Consider the following 27,929-nt stretch of genomic DNA (forward strand, 5'->3'; position numbering starts at 1 on the left):
CTCTGTCATACAGTATGAATGAGGGGATTTAAAGGGATATGGATAAGTAGGTATCATCAGAGTTAAAGGGAGAAGCAGAAAGAAACAAAGCAGAGACATTAGGGAAAAAGTAGGAACAATCGCCATTCTGCTCCTCTGCTTAAGCCTCTTTCATACTGCAATACACAGAGCAGTTCCACGGCAGAGACTGGGTCGGCCACTTCTCCATCTCATCCAGCAACGCAACACGCTGAAACTCCACAGCAATTACTGCTCAGCTGGAACCGCTGCCTGAGCATGTAATGATAATAATGAGTCCTCAGTCACAGAGGAGATAAAATAGTGAATTTTAAAAAGTGCTGTGCATTTCAGTAAAAAAGGCAGTAAAGATATGAATGATTCAACTGGGCTTTCACACAAAGCTGATGCCTAAAATGGACTCTGCATTTACGAGCCACAGTCGACCGAATTGGGAGGAATTCACATAAAGTATTTCACACTGGCTTGTTAATTAAACCTATCCTCACATGCCTGTGACAACACAAAGCAATCCAACACGATTAGATATTGAAACAAAGGATGCGCTTTGGAAATGTTTCTGGGTAAAATGGCATTAGCCTTGGTCTCATTCTGCAGCAGTTAGACAGCGTACATAATCAGGATTAACTTCAGCAGGATGGGGAGTGAGAGAGAGAGAGAGAGAGAGAGAGAGAGGGACAGGGAGGAAAAGGAAGAGCGAGAGGAACGGGGGGTTCGATTCAGAAATCCAAGTATGATTTAATATATTTGCAAATGATTGGTTATTTCCTGTTGTATCTGCTGTGTTTTTACCCCGTGCTCATTTTTTGGTTCTTTCTTGAAACTTTACATTTTAGACAACTTGATGGAAACTTGGCGATGTTTGGCAGAATATCTACACTGTAGATTTAAATATGGAGCAGGGTGGGAGAGTAAGCTTGTGGATGCGTGCTTTGAACTCTGAAACACAGTCTTTGTCTTGACACATCCCCGTGGTGTGAACATGCTTGCCACACACAGAGCTTTTGGCACACGTTCCTATGTAGAGCTGAATTTTGTCCTTCACTGGTTGGAATACTGATGCAAAAGGGCAACGAAGGAGAACGATAACAGACGCACTGCTAGGCAACTAATACTCTGGGCTATGGGGTAACAAGGTCTGTATGACAATGCAGGCCAATTATCAGCTGCCTATGCTGTAGTGATTGCATTCTACTCAGTGTATAAGTTTCACATGCTACAGTGGAGCTGCACAATGTTTACTGGTGCACAGTGTAGACTTGATGTGCATGAATCACACTCGTGAAAGCAACTGTAAATCACCAAAACACTGCAAAAAACCAAATCCATTCTATGAGCAATGTTCAGACCTTGAGGCACAGCTTGTGCAGATATTACATAACATGATACTACGTTCAATATGCAGAATATTTCTATAAATTCATTGCATTGTGTTTGTGTTTATCATGGCATCAACATTTCAACACAGACTAAAGCTTAAAGCATATAACCACACTAATAATAATAATATCTCAGGCTTTTCACAAATGTTCAAACGTTAACTGTAGTGTTTGGTCTCTAGCTCCCTCTGTGGACTATTAAAGAGCACAACACAGCACAATTCTGAATGCTCAGCAAAGCCTGTTACATGGTGCAGTGCTCCAGGGTGAATGATTACTTCAGAAACGATAGAGTAAACAGAAAGTATAGTGAAACATTTAATACATATGTTTCATCAACAGTTCGCTGCATTTAATTGCATTAGATTGTACAGGTATAGCCAGACCGTAGGTACTATTTTAAAGTGCAGTGCAATGTATAAATACAAATAGAAATAGAGTGTAAAGAACATTTTAGCATATGTTTAAAGATTCATTTAGACTATGGGTTGAACTATTTAAACATTTTACATATCAGGTCACAGGAAAAGTCCACAAGCAGCTGTGACATGCCCACACCGACCTTCTGGGATCATTTCTAAGTAGATTCAAAACCTTTTAATTTAAGAAAAGCTGCAACAAAAACACCATTTATACATATTGATGTTATTGTGTTTTCATGTTTTTCATATTGAGACCTATTATTTTAAAATACAGGTTAGTTTAAACAAATGGTGAGCCAAGTGTTTACATTTAAAACCCACAGTGTATAGTGCAGTTGTATTCTAGGTTACGGCTCTGTGTCATTGTCACTTTGCAGAGTTTTCATGGCCAGACCCCAAAGTGTTACGCTGGAGATTACCGGGCCCTCAGCAGGCCTGTAGGAGCCACTGCTGGGTCTGCTAGAGCTTGTGAGCGAACTGCAGTTATTATCTGTTGGAGGCAAAAAGGGCCTTCCCACCACACCTCTGCTCACCTCCACTGACATGCTTCCATTGTCCACATACGGTCCATAAACAGACTCAATAGACAGCTGGGGCTTGGCTAGCTTCACGTGGTCTGAGACCGTCAGGGCTGTACTGGTCTCCTGGTGGTTTGAGGAGAGGAGGTGATGGGGGACTAGAGTGCGCAGCTCTGGAAGGGGGGTGGGGGTAGAAGCTGGGCTAAGATGCATGCTGGAAGAAGCCGCCTCTGTATGTGGCGTTGGTTGTGGTGCAGAAGGAGGACGCGGTGCAGCTTTCTCTAACCCTGTGTGGGCCAAAATAGTGGAGAAACGCTGCTCACCGGTGGAGACAGCAGCTTTATTGAGGCCGTGAGGTCTAGGGAATGAAGCAGGGTCATCTGAGCCACGTGCCTGTTCAGAGTTATCGCTGACTGGGCTGCTGGCTGGAGCCCCCTTGCAGTGCATATTGCTGTGTCTCCTGAGCATTGCACAGCGGGTGAAACTCTTTCCGCAGGCGTTACAGATGTAGGGTTTGTCGCCAGTGTGAGACCTTATATGACGCTGCAGGTCCCCTGAGCCATTGAAAGATTTCCCTGCATTGATTCAAAACACACACTGAGATAAATTTCTGCGCAAAGATTATACAGGATTATCTCCCAACGGCATTCAACATTAGATGGCGCCAAATAGCTTGCTCCAGGAGAATGTCCAAGTAAAAGCCACATAATGCAACATTGGCTAGAAGCAATGACATGTGACAAGTGACACTGATCTCCTTCTGAATCCACTGTGACACACTGTTGCTGTCTGATATAAAGGTTGTGTTACCTCTGCCATAAAAGCTCAGCTAGAAATAGCGTATTGTTAAAAATCCAATACAGATTTAGTATCATCTGTGTGTATGTGTGTGTGTTTATATGAATTAGGTCATAGCCAGGGACATGAATGGTGGGTGTCAGTTGTTGAACAGACATATTGGTACTGTTACAAATCTCCCTTAGGGATAGAACAAGCCTGAGTTTTCTTTCTGTTTTGAGCAGCAGCCATGAGGGTCATTTTAAACTTACCACAGGTGGCACAGCTGTGTGGTTTTTCTCCAGCGTGCCGGGCCTTGTGCTTCAGAAGTTTTCTGTGTGTGTTGAAGGATTTGCCACACTGGTCACAGGTGAATGTCTTGTCTGTGACATGAGTCCTCTTATGCTCCCTCAGGTTGCTCAAGTTGTTAAATCCTGAAGAACAAATATGTACACGCTGGCTTCACATTTCCAGTTGGAACTCTGGACGAAGATGTTTTAAGATCACAACTACCTAAGAGCTTGTCAGATGTCTCAAATGTCATGTAATGACGAACAATTCCTGTGTTGGGAGTCACTTACCTCGACCACATATATCACACAGATGTGGCTTTTCTCCTGTGTGGACCACTTTGTGACGCTGAACATCCCCTGACGCTGTAAAACTAAAATATACATATGAATATTACATACAAAAAAAGAGAATCATTAGAGAGCGTAAATGTAAAACGAAAAAGTGATAATATTAAGCTACCTTACCCTTTACCACATAGCTCACAAATGTATGGTTTTTCTCCTGAGTGACGCCGCAAGTGTGTCTGTAAATTTCCAGCCTGTAAACCACAATTTGTTACGTCATCATAATTTAAACACCTAAGACCTCTAAATCAAAACAAAAAAGAACATACCTGTGAGAAGTTTCTCCCACAAACATTACACTGAAAGGGTTTCTCACCTACAAGAAATGAAGAGTTAGATATGGAAATAATACTTAATTATTATTTTTTACAAGTCTTTGGCTACACTTCAATGTGTTGCTGTAAATCGTGGGGGTTAATAAACAGTAAATACCAGTATGTGAGCGCTTGTGCAGCTCCAGGTTGCTTGGGTGTTTGAATATCTTCCCACACACCTCACAACAATACTGCTTGTGTCCTGTACGCTGTGGTGGCTCAGACACATTCTTCAGACTTTGATCCTCTTGGTTCTCCGGTAGAGGGCTGGGAAGTTGTGCATCATTTGCTGTCTCGGAAACCTCTTCCCTGGTTATGGTAACCTCCTCAACGGGAGCTTCTGGGGCTTCAGTCTGGATCACTGGATCTTCTTGATGACTTTCTTTGGGACAGCTGAGGACAGGTTCGCTGACTGACTCAGCACACATCTCCTCCAGAGCCTTCTGAGACCTCAGATAGTTGTACTTTTTCAAATACACAGTCTTCTTTGGACGTACTGGTATGTTGAGCAGGGACTCTGTTGTGTCAGAATTGGAAGTGTTTAAATTTTCAGATGGCGTTAAAGAGGAAACAGGGTTCTTTTCTTCTGCCGCAGGCATGGAAGGAGGGTTGGGCTGAACTGAGTTCCCTGAGCACACTGTTGTGTGGCTGCCTAACTGCTGAACCCCAGGCGGACACTGCTGCACTTCTGCCATCACCAAAGGGCCTGGACCTTGAGTAGAGACTGTGGTATTAGACTGGATAGCACTTTGTTTAAAATATTGCTTGCTGTAGAAGTTTCGAAGCTTGTAGCCATGGACTAGTTTTTCTACTGGTGCTTGGGTATTGTTGGCTGTGTCACAGTTTGCGTTGCTATTAGGCACAGAAACCTGCTGTCTTTTGGTGTGGTCCAAGTCATTGCTGAAGCTGGTCCTCTGGGCTTCAGATGGACAGTGCAGGTCAACTTCATGAGGAAGGCTGCTCCCCAGAAGGCAGTCGTGCTCTGTGCTCAGCATGCCTGGGAGAGGAAATGATGGGATTTCTACTGGTGGTGGACAAGGCTTCAGAAATGCATTACATAAGCTCTGTACATTTGGAACCTGCAAACACTGAGCAATGTCTAGTAGAGCTTGCACATTGTCTTGGTTGATGTCGAGATGGGAGGTATACATGTAGTCCAATATTTGGCCAATGCCGCTGACATCCTGGATAACCAAGTTAAACACTTCATTCTTCTGACTGGGGCAGTTTTGAAACAAAGATCTGCAAAGATTGATTACATTTTAATTATTTTTTTCATGCAACACAGCTCGTTGTGATTACTTTGTCAGTGAAAGCTTCAATCAACTTCAATTATGTATCACATGAAATGTACAATATCACAGCACCTGAAATAGGAGCTGAAGGCTGCCAGGACATTTTTATGTGCTTTGAAACAGACGCCTTTGACCACCAGCATGCAGTCACACAGCAGCCCTTGAATTCTCTGCTCTTGGAGCTGCTGCAGGAGGTAGGAGCTGTGGCTGGACAGGGTGTCCATGGTCACTTAGCTGCTATCCACGGGGACACATGCCAAGACGAACAAGAGACATAGTCATTATTGTTGTAATTATCATTGACAGTCACACGGCTTAAATGCACACTAGCAATTACTGGCAACTTTTTTAATTCATGTAATGCCACATAATTCAACAACTGCGCAGAATCCAGCGTGTCCGGACTACAAGACCACCCATGCAAAAATTGGACAAAAAATGCTAAGAGGCTAACAGCATAGCTATGCTAACTAACCATAGCAGTGAGCGATGTTAAATAACGCAACAACACATTCGCTGCAATAAATAATGACAATTACAATGTTTACTTCAGTGACATTAAACATAAAGACAACTCCAAGCCACAACCAACGGTTCTAGCTACCTTTTCTTTGGATGATGGGTCACTTTCGGAACGTAATAACATCACGTCATATCCTGGTACAGCTTGTATTTTTGATGTGCTTAAAGAGTGAAACACTACAATATATAGTGACGGTCATTTTGTTGTTGTATATTAAGATTAAAATAAAATATGCTGGGGCGCATGACAAGTTCAAAACGCTTTGTGTTGTTTTCAGAACTTTTCAAAAAATATTTTTCGATGGTATGTAGATAGGAACGTTTCTTTGATTGCTTATGCACACGGAAGAGCAATAGTGTAGCTACACACGTTGGCGCAGTCGCGTGTGTTTTGAAAAGTTCCAAGAACTGGACCGTTGCAATGGTTGGTTGCATTTAAACGCGAATTATTACTTCTTCGCGCGCAGCACCTACAGTTAGTTAAAGTTTGTCCATTAATTGTTTGATCGCAACTTTAGCCAGTTTGGCTAATATTATCATTCATTGGGTAACATTTGCTCGTGTCATCCTGGGAACACAATCCTTTTTGTTTTCTGTGTCGTTACTGGTTTGTTGACGGGTTCATTGCAGCCCAGCCAAAATGGTTTTCTTTACCTGCAACGCGTGCGGCGAATCCCTAAAGAAAGCCCAGGTTGATAAGCATGTGAACATGTGCCGGGGTTGCCAGGTTTTGTCCTGCATTGACTGCGGAAAAGACTTTTGGTAAGTGACCTAGTATCTGCCTCTCGCTTTAGATTTGATGTATACGTCTTAAGATTAGCCAGCTAAGTGTTGCTGAGGTCACTGTTACATTCTGCATTAGACTTTCTTTGCACGTGTTCAAGGGGTAACGACTACAAGAACCACAACAAATGTATCAGTGAAGATCAGAAGTATGGAGGTAAAGGCTACGAGGCTAAGGCGAACAAAGGAGATGTGAAACAGCAACAGTGGCTTCAGGTAAAATGCAAAATTCTCTGTTAATGTTTTATACAGATCACTCAGTCTGTTTCTAACTTGTTATTTCTTGTTCTAAAGAGAATCAATGAAGCTATGAGCAAACCTGGAGTTAGCACAAAGCTGAAGGATGTGCTCAAACAAGTCAGTGCATATGAGAATGTCCCCAGAAAGAAGGCCAAGTTTCAGGTCAGTCTACAACTGTGTGTTGCATTGATTGTAGTAGTGCTATCTGAAAATCTAATGTGTTGTGTGCGTGTGTATGAACTAGCCTATTTTTATTTTGCAACTCTTATTTAGAACTGGATGAGAAGCAGTCTTAAAATCACAAACACCAGTATTCACGATGAAGTGTGGGACATTCTCGCTGCAGCTGACAAAGTATGTTCCTCTGCTCAACTGTTATTCTTGTTGTTCACAATTTTCCTGTGCAGCTGCAAAACAGAAGTAAAGCATGCTACAGATGTGCTGCTTCTTATTGTCTTGCTAATATATTTGTCAGGCCCCAGACACCCCCCAGCAAACTAAAGAAGATACACAAATAGTACCTGAAATCATAGTAGACACTAATGGAAGCACGAAGCAGAACGGCCAGCCAGATGTTAAGAAGTTGAACAAACGTGAGCGTAAAGAGGCCCGTCAGCAGAAGAATAAGAACAAAGCAAATGGTCCTGAAAATACACATGTTCACGAACCAGAGGAGCCAAAGGCAGGCAAAAGGAAACAAAAGGACAGCAAGAGAAAGCATGATGAAAATGAAGAGCACAATGGCCACAGTGATGAAAATGGGACATCCAGCAAGAAAACAAAGGGCAAGTTAGACATTTTACTGAAAGCTGAAAAAATGTTTGTTAGTTTTCTTACAAAGTCAAAGTTTCAAGCTAATGTTAACTTTTTTGGGTCTGTTTCCAGTTGATGACCCAACAGAAGATGCTGATTTAAGCAATTTGGAGGAACCTGAGGATCAAGCCGTTTCCAAAGGTAAATATGGTTTGGTACATGACTGTTGATCATTACAATGACCACTTGTAAATAAAGCCACAAGGAGTCACTATAGTTTCTTTGTATTACCAATGGTACAGTGACTGTAAGTGAAGATTCAAGTGAATATTTGTTTCTCATCAACCTTTAGGCAAATTCAACTGGAAAGGGAATATCAAAGCAGTCTTGAGAGAGTCACCTGACCAGGAACTGCCAGTAAAGAAACTTAGGAAGAAGGTGAGACATAGAGTGTTTATTACTTTGTGTTTATATGCTCATTGGCCACTTTATTAGGTACACATAACTCATGACAGGTTGAATCACTTTCATTCTTTAATGCATTAAGGAGCTGTAAACATTCCCTGGTTGGTTGATGTTAACATGATATCCCACAGAGTTGCTGCGTATCCATGAAACAAATCTGTTGCACCACATAGCAAAATAGGACTATTGTATTAGCATGTGGTTGCTGTGGAGAACATTACAGTACAGTGAACTCAGTCAACTCAACAAATTTAGGACGGCCTATGCAATTCCCGGTATTTCTTCTGCCATCAGGAAAGCAATTGCCTTCCTTTCCTTATCGATCCTTTTCTGAACTCTACAGAGAGTTAAGGAGACATCATTGACAATTACAACCAAAGTACATTTAAAGACGATCACCTTTCATTCCTCTTCTAATTCTTTTTTGATCTGTGTACAAGCATGTCTTAATGCAATGACGGCCATGCAATGTGTGACTGACTGATAGTAGTTGAATATTTGTTCCTCATAAAGTGGCTACTGAGTCTTTCTTGTACACCATTTTATTAACTTACTAAACCCAGTATGCTCTAATCCATATCATTGGAAAATCTAACTATATTTAGTATTGTCTTGTTCCTTTTTCACAGGTTTTGGCAGCCTTCTACTCTTTTACTGGAGACGGAAATTTTAAAACTGAGGAAGAGGTGCTAGCACTTTTCAATAAGAAGATTAACAACAATCCTAAATTTAGGGTTTTGAAAGACAGAGTTAGGCTAATAAAGTAGTCCACACTAATCATGAAATGTATGTTGACCATAGACTTGAAAAAAATTAAAATCTGTTTTTTTGCCATCTTCCTTTAATAATTTCTTTTATAATTTTTATTACAATTGCCATAATTCCGAAAATTAAATAATTTTATTATTGAATGCTGTGTCCCAGTTCTTACAAAAGTAGGCTGGACATGGGCCTGATGTTACAATGAACTTGAATCATGTCAATGTTGTTTAATCTATAAAGTGACAATTAGATGGCTGCCCTGGTCCACATTCCAAGCCCATGGTAAGGCTGGGAAATGGCACTCTATCTGTGGGATTGGATGTTGTTGGGGGAAGGGGAACAGGAGAGGTGCACCTGAGGTGAATTTGACTCTCACACGGGACAAAGTTAATGCACATTCCTCGGCACCCCGAACGGGGTTCACTTGGCCAGGGACACAGAAGCTCCATAGAAGCAAGATGCTTGGTGTCAGCCTCAGGTGAAGTTTTAATGTCTGATTTTCTGCTGCTAGAATGAGCAGCCTCTTTACCCTGTACACACACAGGCCCACATACACACGCGCAGGAGGGGCTATGGGAGGAAATCAGCTTTATGAAGCTCTGCTAATCCCAGTAGGTTTAACACTGATGCTTATTCATCACACTGCTTACCTGTAATTGAATATTGCATACTTTGGGTATTAGTCAAGCTATTACTCAGGTTTGCTAGTATTATAATAGCGTTTTCCACTTGTGACCTCTGTCAGTATTTCTTAATACATAACTCATTTCTTTTAACCCTAAGAGCAGGCCAACTCAGACACCAAGGCCATCTTCACTATTTGAAGATAAATCTGGATAACCAGATCAATATTTAATTTGTGAAATCTATGGAAATGGCCTTGCTTCTAATCTTAATAGCAGCCATAGCTATTTGAACAAAGACTTGTTCAAGTGAAACTGCCATTTTACAGGTTTGTTGTTGAGGTCATTCCAAATACCCTGCTGCTTTATAGCAGCTAATATAAGCTAATTATTTTTTAGTTGTTTACAATATTCGGATATGCTTGCATAATGTGTTGGAATAATAAAACACACCCATAATGGAAGGGTGTGTTTTTTTTCCTATTCTAGGCATTTGGTGTGGTAAGTAACATAATCCTGATGGTACTCATTCAGCATACCTGCTCATGACTCTTCATTTTAGCATTTTATTGATCTTGTGTTGTGAACTCAGTGTTCTGCAAAAGTTAGAGCCTTGCTTCAGTGTTGTCTGTACACAGAGAGCATTGTACAGCAGGAAGTATACCTATTCTATGGTACTTGCTATCCCTGGGTGGTGGTAAACATGAGCAGCAGGTATTAGTCCTTTTACTAATCCCCAGAGAAGGCACCAGACTACTGAGGCTGGCATCCCAGAGTCTGGGGTAACACCTTTATCTGCTACATCTGCACTGGAACAAGGAAGGCTTTTTGTGACTAAATACAAGAATTTCTAATTTACCATATTTATTTTGTTAAGTATGATTACTAATGAAATTAAAACTACAAACATGCTGTCTCCCATGGGCGGAATTTGAATGGATAGTAAGAAAACCTTCAATTTGTTAAAACAAGCACATAGATAAAACGCTCATGCTGTAGTAAACTATATTATAAATACATATATAATGATGCATAAAACTTGTCTTTGGTGCAAAGGGCAGTATTTTAGTATAATGTTGTACTGTTTCACTGCTCAATAAATAATTGCCAAACATACAATTTGACAAAAACTAAATAATATATCATCTTCATCACAATTTAGACGTAATTAGCTATAGATGTCTCTAATAAACTGCCAATCAAGTGCAGATTAATGAAAGTGAACATTCATGCTGGTTCGAAGCTGACGTGTACAGGATGAGCGTAAGCGTCGCTCACTTTTCTGCATTCCACCTATCTTGAATTGTCTCGTTATATAACAGGACCAGGTATGAGGAGTGTTTCATAGATATATTTATACATAATCTTCTAGGGTTACGTTACTCACACCCTTTGTTTCTTTTATTGATCTCGTGGTGACTGTAGAGATTGACAGTATTTTTACATAGCTTACGTTTGTGTGACGCATACTCAGTTCTGAAACTTTGAAAGTCTTCTCGAGTTTAAAAATTAAATTTATTGTAACTTAAAAAGACGAAGGTCTGACCTCATTCTTGTGAGGTTCAGGGTTGCGTTTTCGTAATGACCCCTTGTTAAATTCAGTTATCTTCGGTAAAACTACAGATGTCGCTTTGAGGTGCGTCACGAACAGAGCGACGCGCTGTTTAACCGGAAGTGTCATCCAGTCGCTGGTTAGCTTGCGGAGCTACAAGAAATCTTTGCTGTTTGCTGTTTACTATGTTAAACGACAGTGAGCTGGCGACTTTGCGGAATAGATTTAAGAAAGATGCGGAGTTTCTAATGCAAGGAGCGAGTTCGAGCGAGGAAGATGGAAAGAGTAAGTCTGAGAAACAAGGGTTGCAGCAGTGGTTGGTTTTTCATCAGGTCACGTTAACGTTGCCCACACGCACACAGTAGTAACCGTGCACAGCTCTGGCTGCACCACTGACATAGTGTTAAATTAACTAAATTTACCGGCGATCGTGAAGCGACATTAATGTTATAGCAGCACAGTTATGTCCTTTAAATAGGTTTAATAGTCAATGTGTTGTCAATAATAATATCCGTCATACTGACTTTAGATGGTTGATACAGCCGTTGTGGTCTCGGGCGTTTGGACTCGTCTTGTACAATGGACAATTGTCTAAGTTTGAGGCCCTCACTGGCAGAAATCCAGCAATTCTTGATTGTTTTGACTGTGAGCAAACGCTGTATCAGCTCAGCAACATAATACAGGGAATGTCTGCTCCCCTGTGTCCAATCCAAGGGTCATCTCTTTTAGGCGACGGTGGAAACTGATGACTGTAATACAAGAGGCGGACCCAACAGTTGTGGGGTGGCCATCCCTTTTATAATAACGTGTGCCTATGTTCCAGTTTACATACCGCCTGGGCTCCTTCTGGTAAAATAACTCGCTATAGTATGTCCAATATCCAATGCGGATCACTTGGCGTGACCTTGATTAAAGATGGAGGCTAACTATGTGCCCAGTGCATGGGGTTCATTGTGAAATCTACACACAGGGGACCAGCACGCTAAAGCACTTCAGCAGCCAACGACAGGCTCTGATACGTTTAATCAACCAGTAAATTATAGAGATTAATAGCTCTGAGCTCTGAGAAGTAAGATTATCTCAAAAAACGCTATCAGTTTCTCTTCAAAAGCTCCTTATACCTGCAAACAGGGGATTTAGCTCAAGACAGGTCTCGTATTTGCTATTGAATTATATACCATACTGTAACCCTTTCAGTGGCTCTTAGTATTAACTTACTTTTAATTATGCCGTGCCTTTGCATGTGAACAACGCCATTAACTTTGCTACATACCTTAACGTCAAATAAAAGACTTGTTTGTTGTAGTCAAACATATGCAGCCCAGTAATAACGTGACGTTTACTGTGGATCAGTTTGTCATGAGCCATAATTCTTCGATGGACGAGTCTTGCTCTAAAAAAAGACATACAAATTAACACTGTAACTCTAGTACAGCGAACATACGTGTTTTCTTTCTTTTGTCCCGCAGGTCAAGAGGAAAAAGATTCCAGACCACTCCCTCGCTTTAACAGACACTCAATTTTCTGGATCCTGGCATCAATAGGCGTGACCTACTACGTGGATTTTATTCCTAACGTAATGGAAAATGAGGATATCGTAAGGTGATTGTACATCTTGCATTAAAAACGTAAATAAGGTGCAGCAAGTGCTACGGTTGTGCGCCTTTAATTATATTTGTGATACCACTTTGACTTGCCAATAACTAATTGAAGAACTAGATTTAATACTTTTCAGTAAAGGCTTACACATTAAGCCTTGTCCTTTAACTTTAAAGTAATAACTTACAGTGAGCATCACAGATTTTTCCTGTTTTCTTTTTTAGTTATTTCCGTGGTGTACAATCCCAGTAGAACAACTGCTATCTGATACCACTGGGAAAGGGTTTGGAGTATTGTTAGCAAGACTGTCTATTATATTTGCCTAGCTTCAGGAAACCTTGCCAGATTTTCTTCCAGTCTGAAACAAGTGTTCCTGCTTTTAACACATGCTATTTTCTTTCCTCAGTTGGTGGTTTAATGTGGGCCTTGTGCTCCTCGGAATCTGCCTGTCTCTGGCCACATATTGCATTGTGTACCTGGAGGCGTTCAAAGGCATCCAGCACTATGACCAAGAATATCCCGCTATTCCTCCCATCACCACTGCAGCCTTTATTGCAGCATCATTCAGGTAAAACAGATAATAAAGGAAAAGCAAGAGCCGCATTAAAGTACTCTTTTATGCCAGACGAAATACAAGAGAAAAGGTCACACTGAAACAATGTATGTCTCCAATTTCACAATGCTCTCAAATGCACTGTACGTGTGTGGTGAGAGGTTCATCGTACATGCGTAGCACAATATGTAAGGAGTTAGGAAATGAAAAGGAACATTCCCAGAACTGCTGTCAAAAAGGTGGACACACTATTACATAAAATATCACTGGAAAAATTAGATGAAAGGACCCAGCCCAAGAGAACGGATGCATGTGCATAGGGGTGCGGTATGTTTGCCAGCCTTTTAGACCGTTTTTGGATTGTCCTTAGGTCTTTGGCCTTTTTTTGCTTTGTCAATGCTTGACCTTTTTTGGCAGACACTTTGTCTCTGCAATGATTGATGCCAGACATGTGGCTCTTTGCTTGTATTAATTCTCAGTAGATGATGCAGTACACTCGTAAAACAGTGGTCAGTCCTATGGCATCCAGGTGCCAGTGAAGGACACCTTTGGAACAAACAAGACCTGGACGTCTCGTGTTTCTGTCTAATTACCCATAAGGTAACACCTGGGTGGTTGTGTAATATTCTGAACCTGGTGAAGAAATGGATCTTGGTGCTAAGATCAGTTGCACTGAATTGCCACGTGCTTACTTTTGTGAAGGTCATTATGCTATTTTAACCAGTCGTGTAGGATCCACACTGTCCTGATCTACTATGTGGAACCAGCAAAGCTATTAAGGTTTTAAAGCCCAGATATAGTTTTCTCAAGTGCAAATTTACTTATATGTCTGCAATGTCAGTGACGATCAGCACATAGTGAGAAGGTGAAAGTACATGTAATAGACGTCAAGTGAGTTATTCCAAAAGGTGCCCACAGATTTAGCAGAACAATGAATCAATATGTGGGCGAGAGCCCATATCCTGGATGCTTATATGTCTCCACTGATGGAGAAATCCATTCAAACTGTCTTCGTTGTTTTTCGACCTTGAGGGATTTTATCAGCTGCTCTAACCGGGTTTGTTAATGGGCTGCACAACTTTTGGGTGTGATTCGCTAATGCACCTTAATGAAACCATGTATCCACTTAATGCCAATGGGTTGTCAGTCCTCCCTTTTGAAACAGTCTGTTTCTAAACTTTTTAGTGGAATAAACCTGTGTTTGTGTGTAAGTCAGATTTTGTCCTTCTCATACAGCTTCAACTTTGCACTGTGGCCGGTCTGGTCCTTCTTCACTCCGGTCATCCTCTTCACACAGTTCATGGGAGTGGTCATGTTCATCTCTATACTTGGATGAATGTCACAGGTGGGAATGGGTCATTCTTACAAAATGGGAATTTATTAAAAAGACTGCCATGATATTTGATCTCAATGCTGCTTCAATTTGAAGAAATGTTTCTTTTTTTTGCTTTTCAGCTGCAGAATGGCGCCTCTCCACTACATGCAGACCTTTTGTTTATTTTTTTTTTTTGCATTCACTAGACATCAAACAACAGAATAACTTAAAGTAATTCTTATTCAGAATTAAACATTATCATCTTCACCTGCCTTTCATAATATTCATCTTTACCAGCACCGGTGGTGGGGCGGTCTGGCTTATGAAGACGACTGTGGCCCGGGTGTCCTCAGGGTTTCACCTTCTCATTGTATAGTTTTTATAAAGAAAGAAACGTGACTTGTAATAGAAAACCCAAATGTTACTAAATAACACAGCAATGGCTCCATTCTATTTACAGGTCCTGGTGTGACATGGCAGTGAGCTGCAGGCACGACGAAACTCAATGTGTAATTTTTTTTTACCTTTTAAGTTTTTAGAAATGTGTATAAACAGTGAGGAAAAACTGTAAAAGATAAGAAAAATTAATTAAGTAAAACCTGCATAAATTAAATTATGTATTTTTTTGCATTTGTTTTCATACGTTTTTGGTTAACTTTTGGTTAAATTTGGTAACCTGTTTGACTTTAATAAACTTCAAAAGCTGATTTTGTCATTTATTAATTGCATGACAAAACACAAATAGAAACAAAGCAAATGCAGCGTAACTACAACAAGTCAAAACACAAGGTTCAATGTGGGATTTTAATTACAACATGTACTGCAGTAAATCCAGCCTACGCCCAAGTAGCTTAAAGGATTGTGTGACTAATATGACATTCACATAATCACCTTTGTGTCTTTGACTTATTGCTCATCACCTAATCAATCAATACTAAATTTAACCAGTATGAAACACATTCCTTACATTTTGCACTGTCCAGCCCAATAGTCCTGTGAAGAATTTTATATAAAGGAATGGTTTTCTTGATATTTTGCTACAGGTGGGTTGACACCAATAGGTGCTGCATACGTTTGAGCAAAAAGGTGATATCTGGGTGGAGGCATGTAGATTGTTGTAACAAATTCTGTAGAAAATAATGCTGGTTTCACTGCATCTTAGATGCTGGTTTGCAAGTTGATAATAAGTCAAATGGTTTATCGTCTTTTTATACCATAATGTAAAAAGCCTTCAAAATGTAAAAATCTTTTTTTTGTCACAGCCGAGTTGAGTATGGGCCCATCATTGCAAAAATTAGTATTATTAGTTAAAAATTATTATTAGTAAATAGTAAAAAAGTATCCCCAAAGTCTTTTAGCCTCTTCTCCTGCTCTACACAAGAGGCTAAAAAGAAAGAGATTCAGGTTAACGAAATGTTTTGAGGTTTTGTGCATCATGAAAATTTTTGGATCAGTTTAATCAATCACAATTTTAATGTAAAAAATAAATAGTTAACATTACAAAAAGGGAATATTTTTACAATATTATCCAAACTTTACATATGTTGATTTTAAAGGCCAGTTTACTCTTATTTTTGTTCAATCCACTGATCAATAGACTGTGTCTATTGTGCATAGACTGTTAAAAACTTATTTTCTATGACTTCATAACTTCATTGTTTTAGTAATAAACAAAACTACGTTTAACTCTTATAATGTCACTAAATTAGCAACAAGATAGTTCATGAAGCCTGATTCATTTTGTTACATGCGTGGTCAATATCAGTCATTGAGCCGATCAGTAGCTTATGCGGTATTTCACCTGATCAAACTAATGCAAATAGATTGTATTAATTTACATGTTTTTATGCTGTGCTTGGCGGAGTAACAGCAAAATCGTCCGTGCTGGCGCTATACAAAGCACCCAGATCATTAGAGGCCTCGGTGTTTTGAAGAACATAATATCAACGTCACATGGTAACGATTTTTCCTCAAGCTCCGCTCAGAGTCAAGGTGATTGTTTTGCGGAAAGTCGTTAAATGTAAATAAGAGGCTTCACAGAGGTTTAATTAAATCAATCAATTCATTCAATGTCGAGCCTTTATCACTGGCCCATTACACGTCCCAGATAACACACAGGCCAGTGATGAGGAGAGCTGTTCTGTGCGGGAGCCGATGAATGCTGTTAAGTTAAAACAATTACCTGATGCTTAGACGGATGTTTGTTGTTTTGCCAAGACCTTAAAAGTGCAACTGAAGGGAAATCGATCACCTGTGTCTGGGATTCATGTGTGCAGGGAAACACGTGCTTGATGAGCCAGAGCATGACCTTGATCTTGGTCATTTGGTTATTGTCAAAAATGAAATCCTTTGATTAAATGTATTTTTTGTGTATCAGTCTGGATCTCTGTAAGACACGTGGGAACTCAGGTCGTGGTCATTTCAATATTCGCTCCTCTATTAAATAATGTCTTTTTTTCGTTTCATTCATATTTGCCAGGTTTGTTATGAAATAAGTTGATGCTGAAAAAGTTTTCAATGCCACAGCAAGTCTAGTGAATTCGCACAACACAATTTAATCATTTCTCAGCCTGTGTCTGCAGACTTGCTTTTGTTAAGACTACGCGCACCCGCCCAGGGCATTTATATTGAACCGGGGACAAACATGGCCATATGCGTAAGAGCTCTTTGTACTGATGGTCTCAGTGTTCTCCTTCATTACACCCGCTCACAAAAAGGCATTGTGAATTTAAGCATTGAAATGTGATTCTTCTTCTTTTCACCTTGAAAGCGAACCTTTAACCACGGTGGCTCAACCACGGATGGACACGGGGAATATGCGGAGAGGACGTGCTTTGATTTGAAGCGCACTTAATCAAGACAGGTCATTTGCCACCACCCTGTAAAAACCGTAAGCTTGTCAGATGTCATCGTCCTCCTAATCTCGCGCGGGCCCCAACACTCGATAGCCACACTGAGAGGATTTCAGCAGACTTGGAGAGCGCGTCTGGCAGCCGCTCGGAAGCGGTGGATTTGGGCGAAGCGCGCTTTTTCTTTTATTGTGGATAACTCCGTGCTTAGCGTTTCGCGTCTTCGGGCAGTCAATGGTTGGCACAGCAAACACGGTGGTTTCTCTGAAACACTGGGAGTGTCGCTGCCGTGTGCTGAAACGCTATATCCAAACGTCAGTGACTCAGAGAGGCTGTTACAAGACCAGATATTTCAGTTTCACGGTTACAAGATGACAGCGTGATTTATCAAGTCCATCCTCAGCAAGGCTGGATATTGAAACTATGCGTGGCCACTGAGCCGGAATGAGCATGTTTGGCACCGTCCCTGTGCTCCTGAATCCCCACCTTGTAGCAGGACGTTGCGCACCTGGCCTTCTTCAAATGCACTTATAGCGCGCGCGGCTTTGACTTGTCTCTCGGGACAGTGATTTTTCTTCACCCGCCACCATGGTGGAGCACAGCGCCTTGGATATAATGTGCCTAAACAAGTACTGCCACAGTTCCTCCTCGTCGTCCAGCTCCGAGAACGACAAGAAGGATATCGCCAAAGACAGTTTGTCAGGGGACTATCCAAAGAAGAACGCGGAGTTCCTCAGCGCCCAGTATGGGACCAACCTGCTGCTGGTCGGGGCTGCGATGATGCTGGCCAACGTGCCGCGCACCCGCGTTATCAAAGAGGAGCACCTGATGTCCTTCCTCACCTGCCTCATGATCCTGCAGCTGATCTGGATGATGTGGTACATCCTGGTGCGCAACAAGCGGAAGAACTCCAGGACCGAAAGAGATGTCCATGCCACCTCAAGCTGGATACGAGGTGAGTGCGCAAGATTACGTACGGGATTAGGAGACCGCAGGAAAATACTAAAATGTTACAATTACGTTGTTATTTGCTCTGTGTTTGCATATTAATGATAATATATGTGCAAAGCATCATTTAAAAGCGTTCCTAGATTAATTTATTCATGCTTTGACGAAAGAGCGCAAACGTAATGTTTTATGCGTACATTCCTTTTATGAATACAAATAACAACTTGAACCTTTTTCCCCGGTAGGTGGTTTGAGTCTTCTTGCGGTTCTGTCGCTTATTATGGACGCTTTCAGAATCGGGTATTTTGTCGGCGAGCAGTCTTGTGTTTCCGTCGTGCTTGTGGTGTATCCTGTCATCCATGCAACTCACACCATGGCGCAGGTAGGTTTCCAATCCCGCTTTAATTTCCATAACGCGATAATCTTTCAGCAGCGTTAGACACTGTGTCTTTTTCCCCTGCGCACCACTTAACCAGGTAGAAGGAATAATGTCCTCTTTGTTGGTGAGGCGAGTACACAGTTGGTGCAACAATATAATCCGATCATTGTCCATGTTATTGGAGTGTAACTGCATATGACACAGGAAATCCTCATGGGACTCCAGTAATTAGTTGGGTTTTGCTTTGTGGAAAATAGATTTTAAGCAGCTGTTGAATGATATTTAGCCTGTTTTATTAATGTTTTGTTTTCTTTCTTAGTTGCATTTTCTCTGGTTTCACATAAAGGATGTCATCAAAAGCTTTGAGACATTTGAAAGGTATTTGACATTATAATGAAATTCTCCTCACATGTATTTTCTTCTTGTAATTTATAAAAAAAGTCATTTATGTCCTGGAACTAAAGCATCTAGTGAACATAAGAACATATTTGAACTGTATCATAACGCCTCCTGTTTGACGGTTGCTCATTAACTCTGTCCTGACCTTTTTACCTCCTTAGATTTGGAGTCATCCACGCAGTCTTTACCAACCTCAACCTCTGGTGCAACGGCGTTATGTCAGAGGCCGAGCACTTCTTAACCAACCATGTGAGGAGACTCTATGTGGTGGGATACGAAAACCTCACTTCAGGTAAGGGCCAAGGGGTCGATTGCTGGCTTGTACCTGGAAGAAACATACAATAGTCCACTTGAGTTCTCACTTCAATGGATGAAAGAAAAAAGGAAGGAGAGGAGGGATTATGAGGGGATGGGAGGTTAGCCCAGTGGGCCCGGTGGGTCTTGCTTGTGTTGAACGCCTCTCTATTAGGTTTCAGGAGACACACTGTGTTACTAGTGCAGGGGCCCCCTCCTCGACCTCTTCCCCACACTTCAGCCACCACCACCCTCCTTGGCAACCCCACGCTTGACCTCAGACGGCTTTGTCCCCAGGCTGCTTACTCCCAAGAGTGCTGCAATTACAGTAACTGATACATCTAAGCCCAGGTTTGAGGGGTTCAGCTGCTCCTCCTCATATCCGGCGGACTGTGTGGCTGGCTGCACCCTGACTGCTGTTCCTTTTTTAATTAAAGGGCGCAGGACCATAGTGGTGGCCTTTGGGGGATTGAGGGCGCAAGAGGGGGGAGAGGGGAGGGGGACACATGTCAGGGTTTCAAGATCACTAGAGGGTAACGGCGATGATAGTGTCATGTCATAGTCTCTACAAGAAATATGACAATTGATTATTGTTAGTCCTTGAAGTATTTACTATGTCTCCGTTCTAAATGTTCAATCTTGTGTGTTAGTATTGTTGTGACAGTGTCATCTCCCATGCGTTTGTCTTCACAGTGCACCCAGAGGCTCTCTGTAACTGCACCAGTAGCTCATGCAGGCTTTTCTACACCAGCCTCTCTTACCTCTACCCCTTCAACATCGAGTACCACATCTTTGTCTCTGCCTTGTTGTTCGTCATGTGGAAGAACATCGGGCGAACTATTGACCATTCCCACCCGAAGAAGATGCCCACCAGCGCCCGCAACCTGGTGGTGGGCCCTGTTATGGGTGTACTAGCTCTGGGCAGCACCATCGGGATCCTGGTGGTCTACATTTCTAACATGGACGACTCCATCCCAGCGCGTGCGTCAGCCGTCTCCATGTTCTACATTTACGGCATCGTCCTGCTGGCGTTCATGTGCCTTGGTGGTGCTTCAGGTCTAGTCATTTACCGATTGGACCACGTGCCACTGGACACTTCTAAGAACCCTTCCAGGCAACTGGACATTGAGCTGCTCTTTGGATCTTCTATCGGTGCCTGGCTCATGTCTTGGTGCAGCGTAGTAGCTGTGTTGTGTACCGATAGCAATCCTCCTTACCGCTGGATGAACTTTGTCTACTCTCTGCTCATTGTGCTGGAGAAGTACATCCAGAACCTCTTCATAGTTGAGTCTCTGTACCGACAGCAGGACTATGTGGAGAAGGAGGACCCCGAGGGCAACCCAGAGTTACCGCCTTCTCCAGAAATATTCTCAGTGACTCCTGCTTCAACTCCAACATACAACGGGATAGTCAACCAAGCCTTCGAGCCTCCAGACAGCCCTGGCATCACAGTGGAGAACGAGCAGGAGGAAAACGGGCAGGTGTATGAATGCCAGGATGTCAGGAAGTCTTCGGACGTGCCTCTGGGGAACAAAATAGTGGAACCTTCAAATGTCAAGAGACAGGTCCTGAAGAACATCTCAGTCTTCCTGATAATGTGCAACATGTCGGTGAGCAAGTAAAAAAGATCACCTAAGTTTTATTATTTTAACTTGGTAAAACTATCATTATAATGAAAATAAATGGGGTGTGTTCCTTGCAGCTGTGGATCCTTCCCGCGTTTGGCTGCCGACCACAGTACGACAACGGCATGGAGGAGGACATATTCGGCTTCAGCATGTGGACCACGGTTCTCAACTTTGCCATTCCTCTGAGCCTGTTCTACCGCATGCACTCCGTGGCCTCTCTCTTTGAGGTGTTCCGCCATGTCTGACACAACAGAAGGCGACTGACGACACCAGGCGACGCGCGCCAGAACTCTTGTCACTGCCGGCGTCCGAGAGTGTGTCCCACGGCCCGGGTTGAACCGGCCGCGATGCGGTCTGGGCCACACTCCAGCAAACTTGAATGAGAGCTGCGGAGACCGACCAAACCTATTAGCCTGCTATCCTTGAAGAATTACCATATATACTGCAAAGTTTTGGAAAGAGGGGGATGAGGAGGAGCTTTAGTCTCAAGTGTTTCAAAGGGCCCTTGGTACTTTTCTGTTCCGTAGTCACGTTTCGTGTAAAATGTATATGTTTCATCAATATGCACATTTTATTTTTTCTTACTATTAAATTATATAACATTCATTTGATTTTCATATCTAAACAACCTAATCTAAAATATCTATTGAAGTAATAGTACTGTATTTGACAAAGCCAGAAAGGGATCAATGCACCACTTAACCTATATGTTATCTGCGTTTTTAATGTGGATGCTCTGTATGGACAACGTTCTCATTTAGTAGTCCTTTGAATAGCTCAGTGGAAGACACTTTAAAGAATCAACACTTGAGTAGGGATGGTGACAATCTTAGATGTTGGTGATGCAATATTTACAATGATCCCAACAAACTGGACTATTGTTCTCAGTCGTACTTAGCACCTGCCTCTCTCACTCACTTAAGGTTCCTCACTGTCGGCAAATGGATCATCTGGGGACAACTGGGACGGATCAGAGACTGTATGTTTACACCTAAAGGATCAATGATAATCACCATCTCAGTCTGTAATGTTACTCGTTTCTTACTGGCTTAAAGCACATGTACTAGAGGTACTGTAACAGTTTGTAACTAATCAATGGATCGGTTCAGTCAGACATCCAGCAAGTTCTCAACCTGGTGCTGGTCACTGTATGTGTTCTCAACATGTGCCAAGTTGTGATAAAATCATTTTTATTTAGGAACCTGATGCAATATTATTGTTTATTATCTTTCTAAATATTCTACTATGCTGATCAAAATCATTCAGACACTGATAAATTTGCAAAATTAAAATTAAAATGTCCTGGTATAAATGTCCTGTGAAAACTAGTTGTTATTTGCCTATTGAAACAAACAAACAAACAAACAAACAAACAAACAAACAAACAAACAAGACTCGTTGCTATTTTTCTCCTTTTTTACTGAAATTGTTAATTGCAGTTGTAGTAAATCTTTCAACCAGAAGAGGGAGCCACATACTGTGCTTTATAGTTTGTTCTGCATCTCCACATGGTCCATCCAGGCTACTATAAGTTAACACGCACGCACGCACGCCCACACACACACACACACACACACACACACACACACACACACACACACACACACACACACACACACACACACACACAAACACAGACACACACACAGTCGTTTTTTGGGACTCACCATTAACATAATTCCTTCCTTAGACTCTTACCCTAACCCTAACCATCACAAGTAAAGGCAGATGTCTAACCTAATTCGAACCAAAACTCAAATCTAACTTCAGCCCTAAAATCACATCTTGACCCTCAAAAAAGCCTGCGGACTGGTGGGGAGCCGCCAAGTGTCCCCACGTTGTCACAATGTCCTCACCTTTATATCAAAAACATGGTTTATGGTCCCCACGTCGAAGGAAAAACATGTACACACACACACACACACACACACAAATGCATATAATTAAATTAATAAAAAATCGAAACTTGTACCAAACTAATTTTTCAAAACTTGCAGTTGCATTGTACTTAAAACCTACTGATGGTGAAACATCTGTAGTAACATCTGTACGTTCAGAAGCACAGGTCGTGACATCGTTAAATTATAGGTTACTTCAGACACTGGCAGAGGTGAGTTTGAAGTAGTGTCAGACCGATTTGACAGGCAGCCAGACACATCTAAAAATATCCGTGACGTTTTAAAGCCGGAAACGGCGCTGTTGCGGCTGCTGCTGCTATTGCGCAAACTCCCGACTCCGCTTAACATACCCGCTGAGAGTGTGAATGTGACTCACCTGTTTAGGCAACTCCTAAAGTGCGTGAGCAGCGACCAGTCAACGGTTCAACCGGTCAAGAGTTCAATGAAAATGAAAAGGAGTCCCAATATGATTAGAAGATAGAAGGTATGAGGATAATATTATATAGATAGAGAGACAGGCAGACAGACAGACAGACAGACCGACGGGCGCGTCAGTGCGTTTCTGGAAAGAACAGTAAAGGAATGTGCTCCACTGGCTTTTTCTATTTCAGCACCATGGACAGCTCTGTAACCACTGTTTTACGGCATCGTCCACACCGTTCTATCCTCTTTCCCCGTGTTGTCACTTCAGTGTTGTGTGACATCACTTAAGATAATGCGCACCCGAGAGAACAGGCTCTCCACAACTGGTTGAAAGCCCACGGCTGAAGCAAAGTTTGCAATTACGCACTTGGTGGAGTTCCCACCAAGGATCCCCCCGAACCGATAAAAGCTTCCTCACGCGCGTTTCCTATCGCAGTGCGTAATGCAGCGCGCTACAGATTCGTGATGGTGTATGCGCCCAGAGCGGGTTAGTGTGCTGGGCTGTAGGGACTCACCCATAGCGCGCTCCAGATACCTTCGAGGGAGAAAATCTACATAGGCAGCCAGGTTACGACTGCAGCTGACGAGGATGCACCATGCACTCGCTAATGCGCGCTGCGCTCCAGCCCCTCGGTGCACTTGTCCCGGTTTTAAGGCGCACACTTGTCTTTTCCCGTCTGTTGTGCGCTCCACATAAAGCGGGCGGTGGAACTAGTCAATGGGGACAAAACGGTGAGTGGCTGACAACTGCGTCCGTCCACGCGCAAGGAGCGATGGACTGCAGGTTTACTTGAAGAGGCGCATGGATTACCCAGCTAAGTACCTCTCATCGGTGCAGGGGATTGCGTCTGCACCCGCACCCCTTGGAGAGATTATGTGGAACAGCACCGAATCGGAAGCAACAAGCAGCGGGAGGAAGGACATGGTGCTGCGTACAGTGACGGGCTGCCTGCTGTCCCTGCTCATCCTGTGGACCCTGCTGGGGAACATCCTAGTTTGCTCCGCTGTGCTACGCTTTCGACACCTGCGGACCAAAGTCACCAACATTTTTATAGTCTCTCTGGCTCTGTCGGACTTATTCGTCGCCGTGCTGGTGATGCCCTGGAAAGCTGTGGCCGAGGTGGCAGGCTATTGGCCATTTGGCACTTTCTGTAACGTCTGGGTCGCTTTTGACATTATGTGCTCCACCGCCTCCATCCTCAACCTCTGTATCATCAGCGTGGACAGATACTGGGCCATCTCTAGTCCCTTCCGCTATGAGAGGAAAATGACCCAGCGCGTTGCCTTTGTTATGATCAGCATCACTTGGACGTTGTCTGTGCTCATTTCATTCATACCGGTGCAGCTGAACTGGCACAAAGCCAGCGGTGACGGCGTAACCGGGACGCACAACTCCTCCACGAGTAGACAGGTGGAGGAAAACTGCGACTCCAGCCTGAGCCGAGAGTACGCGATCTCCTCCTCTTTGATAAGTTTCTACATCCCAGTAGCAATTATGATTGTGACTTACACGCGGATATACCGGATCGCACAGATACAAATCAGAAGAATTGCCTCGTTGGAGCGAGCGGCAGAACACGCGCAAAGTTGCAGGAGCAATAGAATCGAGTGCCAACACCACAACACGCTGAAGACGTCCATCAAACGGGAGACTAAGGTGTTCAAGACGCTGTCGGTGATCATGGGCGTCTTCGTGTGTTGCTGGTTACCTTTCTTCGTGCTCAACTGCATGGTTCCGTTCTGCGAGCGGCCGACCGCAGACCGGGACGCGGGACTGCCGTGCGTCAGCGAGACCACCTTCGACGTCTTCGTGTGGTTCGGCTGGACCAACTCCTCGCTGAACCCCGTCATTTACGCCTTTAACGCGGAGTTCCGGAAGGCCTTCGCCAGCCTCTTGGGCTGCCGCTACTTCTGCTCGGACACGCCGGTGGAAACGGTGAACATCAGCAACGAGCTGGTGTCGTACAACCAGGACACGCTCATCCACAAGGAAATCGCGAACGCTTACGTCAACATGATCCCCAACGTGGTTGAATGTATCGAGCACGAAGAGACCTTTGACAGGATTTCGCAGTTCTCCCACCACAACGAGAACGCCACCGACTCAGTGTGTGACCTGGAGGACTGCGAGGCGGACATCAGCCTGGACAGGATGTCACCATTCACACCCAACGGATTACACTAATTCCACCTTTGTGTCTCCCTGTGCGTAATTGGATGTAATCACAAACAATGTCATCGTTTGCTCTGCTCCCATCACCAGGGAGCCCCGGGGTCGGGACTTACTGAGATACTGAGCTCTGAGTCACTGGTGAGGGATGTGCTGACTCAGCGTCCAGCTCTTCCTGACTCTGCTTTGCATCATGTACGAGATGTGGTGTTGTCCCATACTAGAAAAACAAAGTGTCGTGTAGGTGTTTATTTACATGACAAGTGAAGTCTGTGTCTATTTGTTCAAAGGTTCCGTGTTAGTGAAGTCGTTGTGTGCTGGAAGGCATCACTCTCAACATGTGTCTTTCATGTCCATTCAGTTGGAAGGTCCAAAAAGACTCACTGAGGATTCTCGAATGAGACCCTTTGCTGCTTAATAACCTCATTTGTACCCAGTTCCCGCATCTCCGCTGAGTATGAGAACTGAGGGCAGCCTTACGGACAGCGCAACCGAGGCAGTTTTACTCAAATGCAGTCATTTCAGCGCCTTATAGCTTAATCTGAGGAGGGTTCGAGCCAGGACGGGAATGCGTCGTATGGAGTGAAAGGTTCAAGATGCCAAAATGCAGTATTAAACCGCGGACCCCCGTCAGCGCACCGCGTGCAGTGGGCTCCCGGACGGAGCGAGACGTGAGTAAAGGATTGTGACTAGCCCCAGTAGAGCTAGCGTCCGAGGCCAAAGGTTAGGACAGACTCACGGGTGTCCATGACCAAAGACCTCCCGGTGTGAACCAATAGGTGCGTCATAATAAGGCTACAGCGTTGTGCCGTCTAAAGGAAGCGGTTAACGCTACTGGATGTCATACGTCACCTCTCCCACACCTCTCTGATCTTTGTACTGTACAGATGACCTGATCTGAATGTAAACTACTGTCCTCTAAACAGTGAAGTGTGTCATCATTTGTCTAATAAAATGCCGTCATGCCGCGGGGAACCCGGTGCTCTGGTGTTTTCCTGAAGGCCCCGTTTTCTTTTCAAGCATTCCGCACTCATACGCTCGGCCCCTTTCACTTCGGAGCTGCTCTCTTAAAAGATTCATTTGTTTGTTATTCGCCTTTCTGGGGGCAGTTTGACAGAGGAGAGCGACGTGAGAGTGAGGCGTGACGCGCTCGGGTGCGGATGCGGCTCGCTCTGCAGTCCGACTCGTCTTCCACAGGTTCAGACGGATGACTTACAGTATATCCTCTGGCAGCAGCAGACGTTTTTCAATCGCGGCGATGCGAGTGCCACAGCAGACACATGCGAGTGGGGGATCAGATGAAGAATCCACACTCCGAGAAGAAAAATCAGGCGGCTCATCTCCGACGCTGTTATCATTAATGTCATGTCTGCGTAACATAAGGAAGGCATTTATCACCATGAGAGGTTTATTTACAGCAAGCTGGACGTTCTTTGTCTCTTTTGAACTGACTTCATGCTGTGTTCACTGCCACACACACATAGTGGGAGAAGAGATACTCATTTCATTAATCATTTAAGAGAAAGCACTTTATTATTTTTATATATTACATTTCACATATTCCAGATGCATCACTGCATAATTAACATTTTACTGTAGTATGTGGTCAGAGTGGAGTCATTTGCTTTATTACTGCTCATTTCCTCAGTGGTTTGTAATTCACCATCATGAGCTTTTAATGGAATATCTCTGTTTCTCAAATAAATGTAGTAGAATAAAATCATAATGTTTGAATGAATTCCAGAGGAGTCAATGCAGCACTAGTACCATTTAGTACCTCACAATATGTGAATGTTTTATGTTGCTGAGTTATAATTATTAAGCATTAACACCTCCTCTCTATGTGACATATTTGAGACATGTCTGCAGCATTTTAGCCCCCAACGTCTCCCCTCTGTCCCACAGAAGCTGGTTAGGAATCTATATCCATAAATCTGCATTATTCACAAGCTCAGGTGCTGATTGGACGGCGGGGCGGCCTCACCTCGAGGCAATCTGAATAACACCTAATGCAAATTCCCTCACGCCACATCTCACCTGGAGCGGCGGCCGTGGCTGAGCCCGATTTAGCCTCTGCGAAGCTCAACGTGTGCGACTGATGCCAGTCATTCAGCTCCTGAAGTCGAGGAACCCACTGGTACGCCAGCCAGCACGGCGTCACAGCGTCGTCCAGATCGGTGGGGTCATGTCTAACTCGCTTAGCTTTGACAGAATGATATCACCTGAAGTCCATGTGATGCTGAGGCTGAAGTCTAGATATTTAAAGGAGTTGAAGAGACGGAAAAGGTTTTCAAATATATCAGGTATGTAATGTAAACATGAGCATTTATTACCCAGTGGCATATTTTACAATTGTGTTATTGTATTGTATTAATTGTACTTTAATGTATTAAAATACAATAAGATTTAGCAA

The 27,929-nt window shown here is 43.1% G+C and overlaps 5 protein-coding genes across 6 annotated transcripts; 4 read left to right on the top strand and 1 right to left on the bottom strand.

Annotated features, from left to right (window-relative positions):
- Window positions 1-1,691: 1,691 nt before the first annotated feature.
- Window positions 1,692-6,189, bottom strand: zbtb49 (zinc finger and BTB domain containing 49). Of its 2 annotated transcripts, XM_029149987.3 has the most exons (8): window positions 5,966-6,189; window positions 5,434-5,598; window positions 4,185-5,308; window positions 4,022-4,068; window positions 3,873-3,946; window positions 3,696-3,778; window positions 3,387-3,548; window positions 1,692-2,912 (listed from the first exon to the last, which is right to left on the bottom strand). In XM_029149987.3, exons 2-8 carry the CDS (start codon window positions 5,583-5,585, stop codon window positions 2,167-2,169), a joined length of 2,388 nt encoding a protein of 795 aa, XP_029005820.1. In that variant the 5' UTR covers window positions 5,586-5,598; window positions 5,966-6,189; the 3' UTR covers window positions 1,692-2,166. The 2 variants fall into 2 exon arrangements, with proteins under 2 accessions (XP_029005820.1, XP_029005821.1); XM_029149988.3 differs by lacking the exons at window positions 5,434-5,598; window positions 5,966-6,189 and having other exon boundaries at window positions 4,185-5,063; window positions 5,146-5,284.
- Window positions 6,190-6,212: 23 nt separating this feature from the next.
- Window positions 6,213-9,035, top strand: lyar (Ly1 antibody reactive homolog (mouse)). Its single transcript, XM_029149991.3, has 8 exons — window positions 6,213-6,645; window positions 6,768-6,882; window positions 6,961-7,068; window positions 7,180-7,260; window positions 7,382-7,691; window positions 7,792-7,860; window positions 8,012-8,097; window positions 8,754-9,035. The coding sequence occupies exons 1-8, from the start codon at window positions 6,524-6,526 to the stop codon at window positions 8,889-8,891; spliced, it is 1,029 nt and encodes a 342-aa protein (XP_029005824.1). The 5' UTR covers window positions 6,213-6,523; the 3' UTR covers window positions 8,892-9,035.
- A 2,115-nt stretch (window positions 9,036-11,150) lies between these two features.
- tmem128 (transmembrane protein 128) lies at window positions 11,151-15,235 on the top strand. Its single transcript, XM_029149995.3, has 5 exons — window positions 11,151-11,346; window positions 12,531-12,663; window positions 13,067-13,228; window positions 14,450-14,558; window positions 14,669-15,235. The coding sequence occupies exons 1-4, from the start codon at window positions 11,247-11,249 to the stop codon at window positions 14,547-14,549; spliced, it is 495 nt and encodes a 164-aa protein (XP_029005828.1). The 5' UTR covers window positions 11,151-11,246; the 3' UTR covers window positions 14,550-14,558; window positions 14,669-15,235.
- Window positions 15,236-15,372: 137 nt separating this feature from the next.
- On the top strand, window positions 15,373-22,548 carry otop1 (otopetrin 1). Its single transcript, XM_029149990.3, has 6 exons — window positions 15,373-18,332; window positions 18,571-18,707; window positions 19,024-19,082; window positions 19,265-19,395; window positions 20,091-21,007; window positions 21,100-22,548. The coding sequence occupies exons 1-6, from the start codon at window positions 17,966-17,968 to the stop codon at window positions 21,268-21,270; spliced, it is 1,782 nt and encodes a 593-aa protein (XP_029005823.1). The 5' UTR covers window positions 15,373-17,965; the 3' UTR covers window positions 21,271-22,548.
- A 755-nt stretch (window positions 22,549-23,303) lies between these two features.
- drd5a (dopamine receptor D5a) lies at window positions 23,304-27,926 on the top strand. The gene has a single exon (XM_029152086.3). It carries the CDS (start codon window positions 24,149-24,151, stop codon window positions 25,529-25,531), a length of 1,383 nt encoding a protein of 460 aa, XP_029007919.1. The 5' UTR covers window positions 23,304-24,148; the 3' UTR covers window positions 25,532-27,926.
- Window positions 27,927-27,929: the final 3 nt, after the last annotated feature.

Source organism: Betta splendens, chromosome 5, assembly GCF_900634795.4.
Source record: "Betta splendens chromosome 5, fBetSpl5.4, whole genome shotgun sequence".
Lineage (NCBI taxonomy): Eukaryota > Metazoa > Chordata > Actinopteri > Anabantiformes > Osphronemidae > Betta > Betta splendens.

Excerpts from the sequence above, each read along its gene's own strand:
- zbtb49 (XM_029149987.3), bottom strand. The coding sequence starts at position 5,585 with ATGGACACCCTGTCCAGCCACAGCTCCTACCTCCTGCAGCAGCTCCAA. Across the intron at positions 3,779-3,872 it reads TGTGAGCTATGTGGTAAAGG|TTTTACAGCGTCAGGGGATG; the intron begins GTAAGGTAGCTT and ends TGTATATTTTAG. Across the intron at positions 3,549-3,695 it reads GTGTGATATATGTGGTCGAG|GATTTAACAACTTGAGCAAC; the intron begins GTAAGTGACTCC and ends TTTGTTCTTCAG.
- lyar (XM_029149991.3), top strand. The coding sequence starts at position 6,524 with ATGGTTTTCTTTACCTGCAACGCGTGCGGCGAATCCCTAAAGAAAGCC. Across the intron at positions 7,261-7,381 it reads TTCTCGCTGCAGCTGACAAA|GCCCCAGACACCCCCCAGCA; the intron begins GTATGTTCCTCT and ends TATATTTGTCAG. Across the intron at positions 7,861-8,011 it reads GGATCAAGCCGTTTCCAAAG|GCAAATTCAACTGGAAAGGG; the intron begins GTAAATATGGTT and ends ATCAACCTTTAG.
- otop1 (XM_029149990.3), top strand. The coding sequence starts at position 17,966 with ATGGTGGAGCACAGCGCCTTGGATATAATGTGCCTAAACAAGTACTGC. Across the intron at positions 18,708-19,023 it reads CAACTCACACCATGGCGCAG|TTGCATTTTCTCTGGTTTCA; the intron begins GTAGGTTTCCAA and ends TTTCTTTCTTAG. Across the intron at positions 21,008-21,099 it reads TGATAATGTGCAACATGTCG|CTGTGGATCCTTCCCGCGTT; the intron begins GTGAGCAAGTAA and ends TGTTCCTTGCAG.
- drd5a (XM_029152086.3), top strand. The coding sequence starts at position 24,149 with ATGGATTACCCAGCTAAGTACCTCTCATCGGTGCAGGGGATTGCGTCT.
- tmem128 (XM_029149995.3), top strand. The coding sequence starts at position 11,247 with ATGTTAAACGACAGTGAGCTGGCGACTTTGCGGAATAGATTTAAGAAA. Across the intron at positions 11,347-12,530 it reads GAGCGAGGAAGATGGAAAGA|GTCAAGAGGAAAAAGATTCC; the intron begins GTAAGTCTGAGA and ends TTTGTCCCGCAG. Across the intron at positions 13,229-14,449 it reads TTTATTGCAGCATCATTCAG|CTTCAACTTTGCACTGTGGC; the intron begins GTAAAACAGATA and ends CTTCTCATACAG.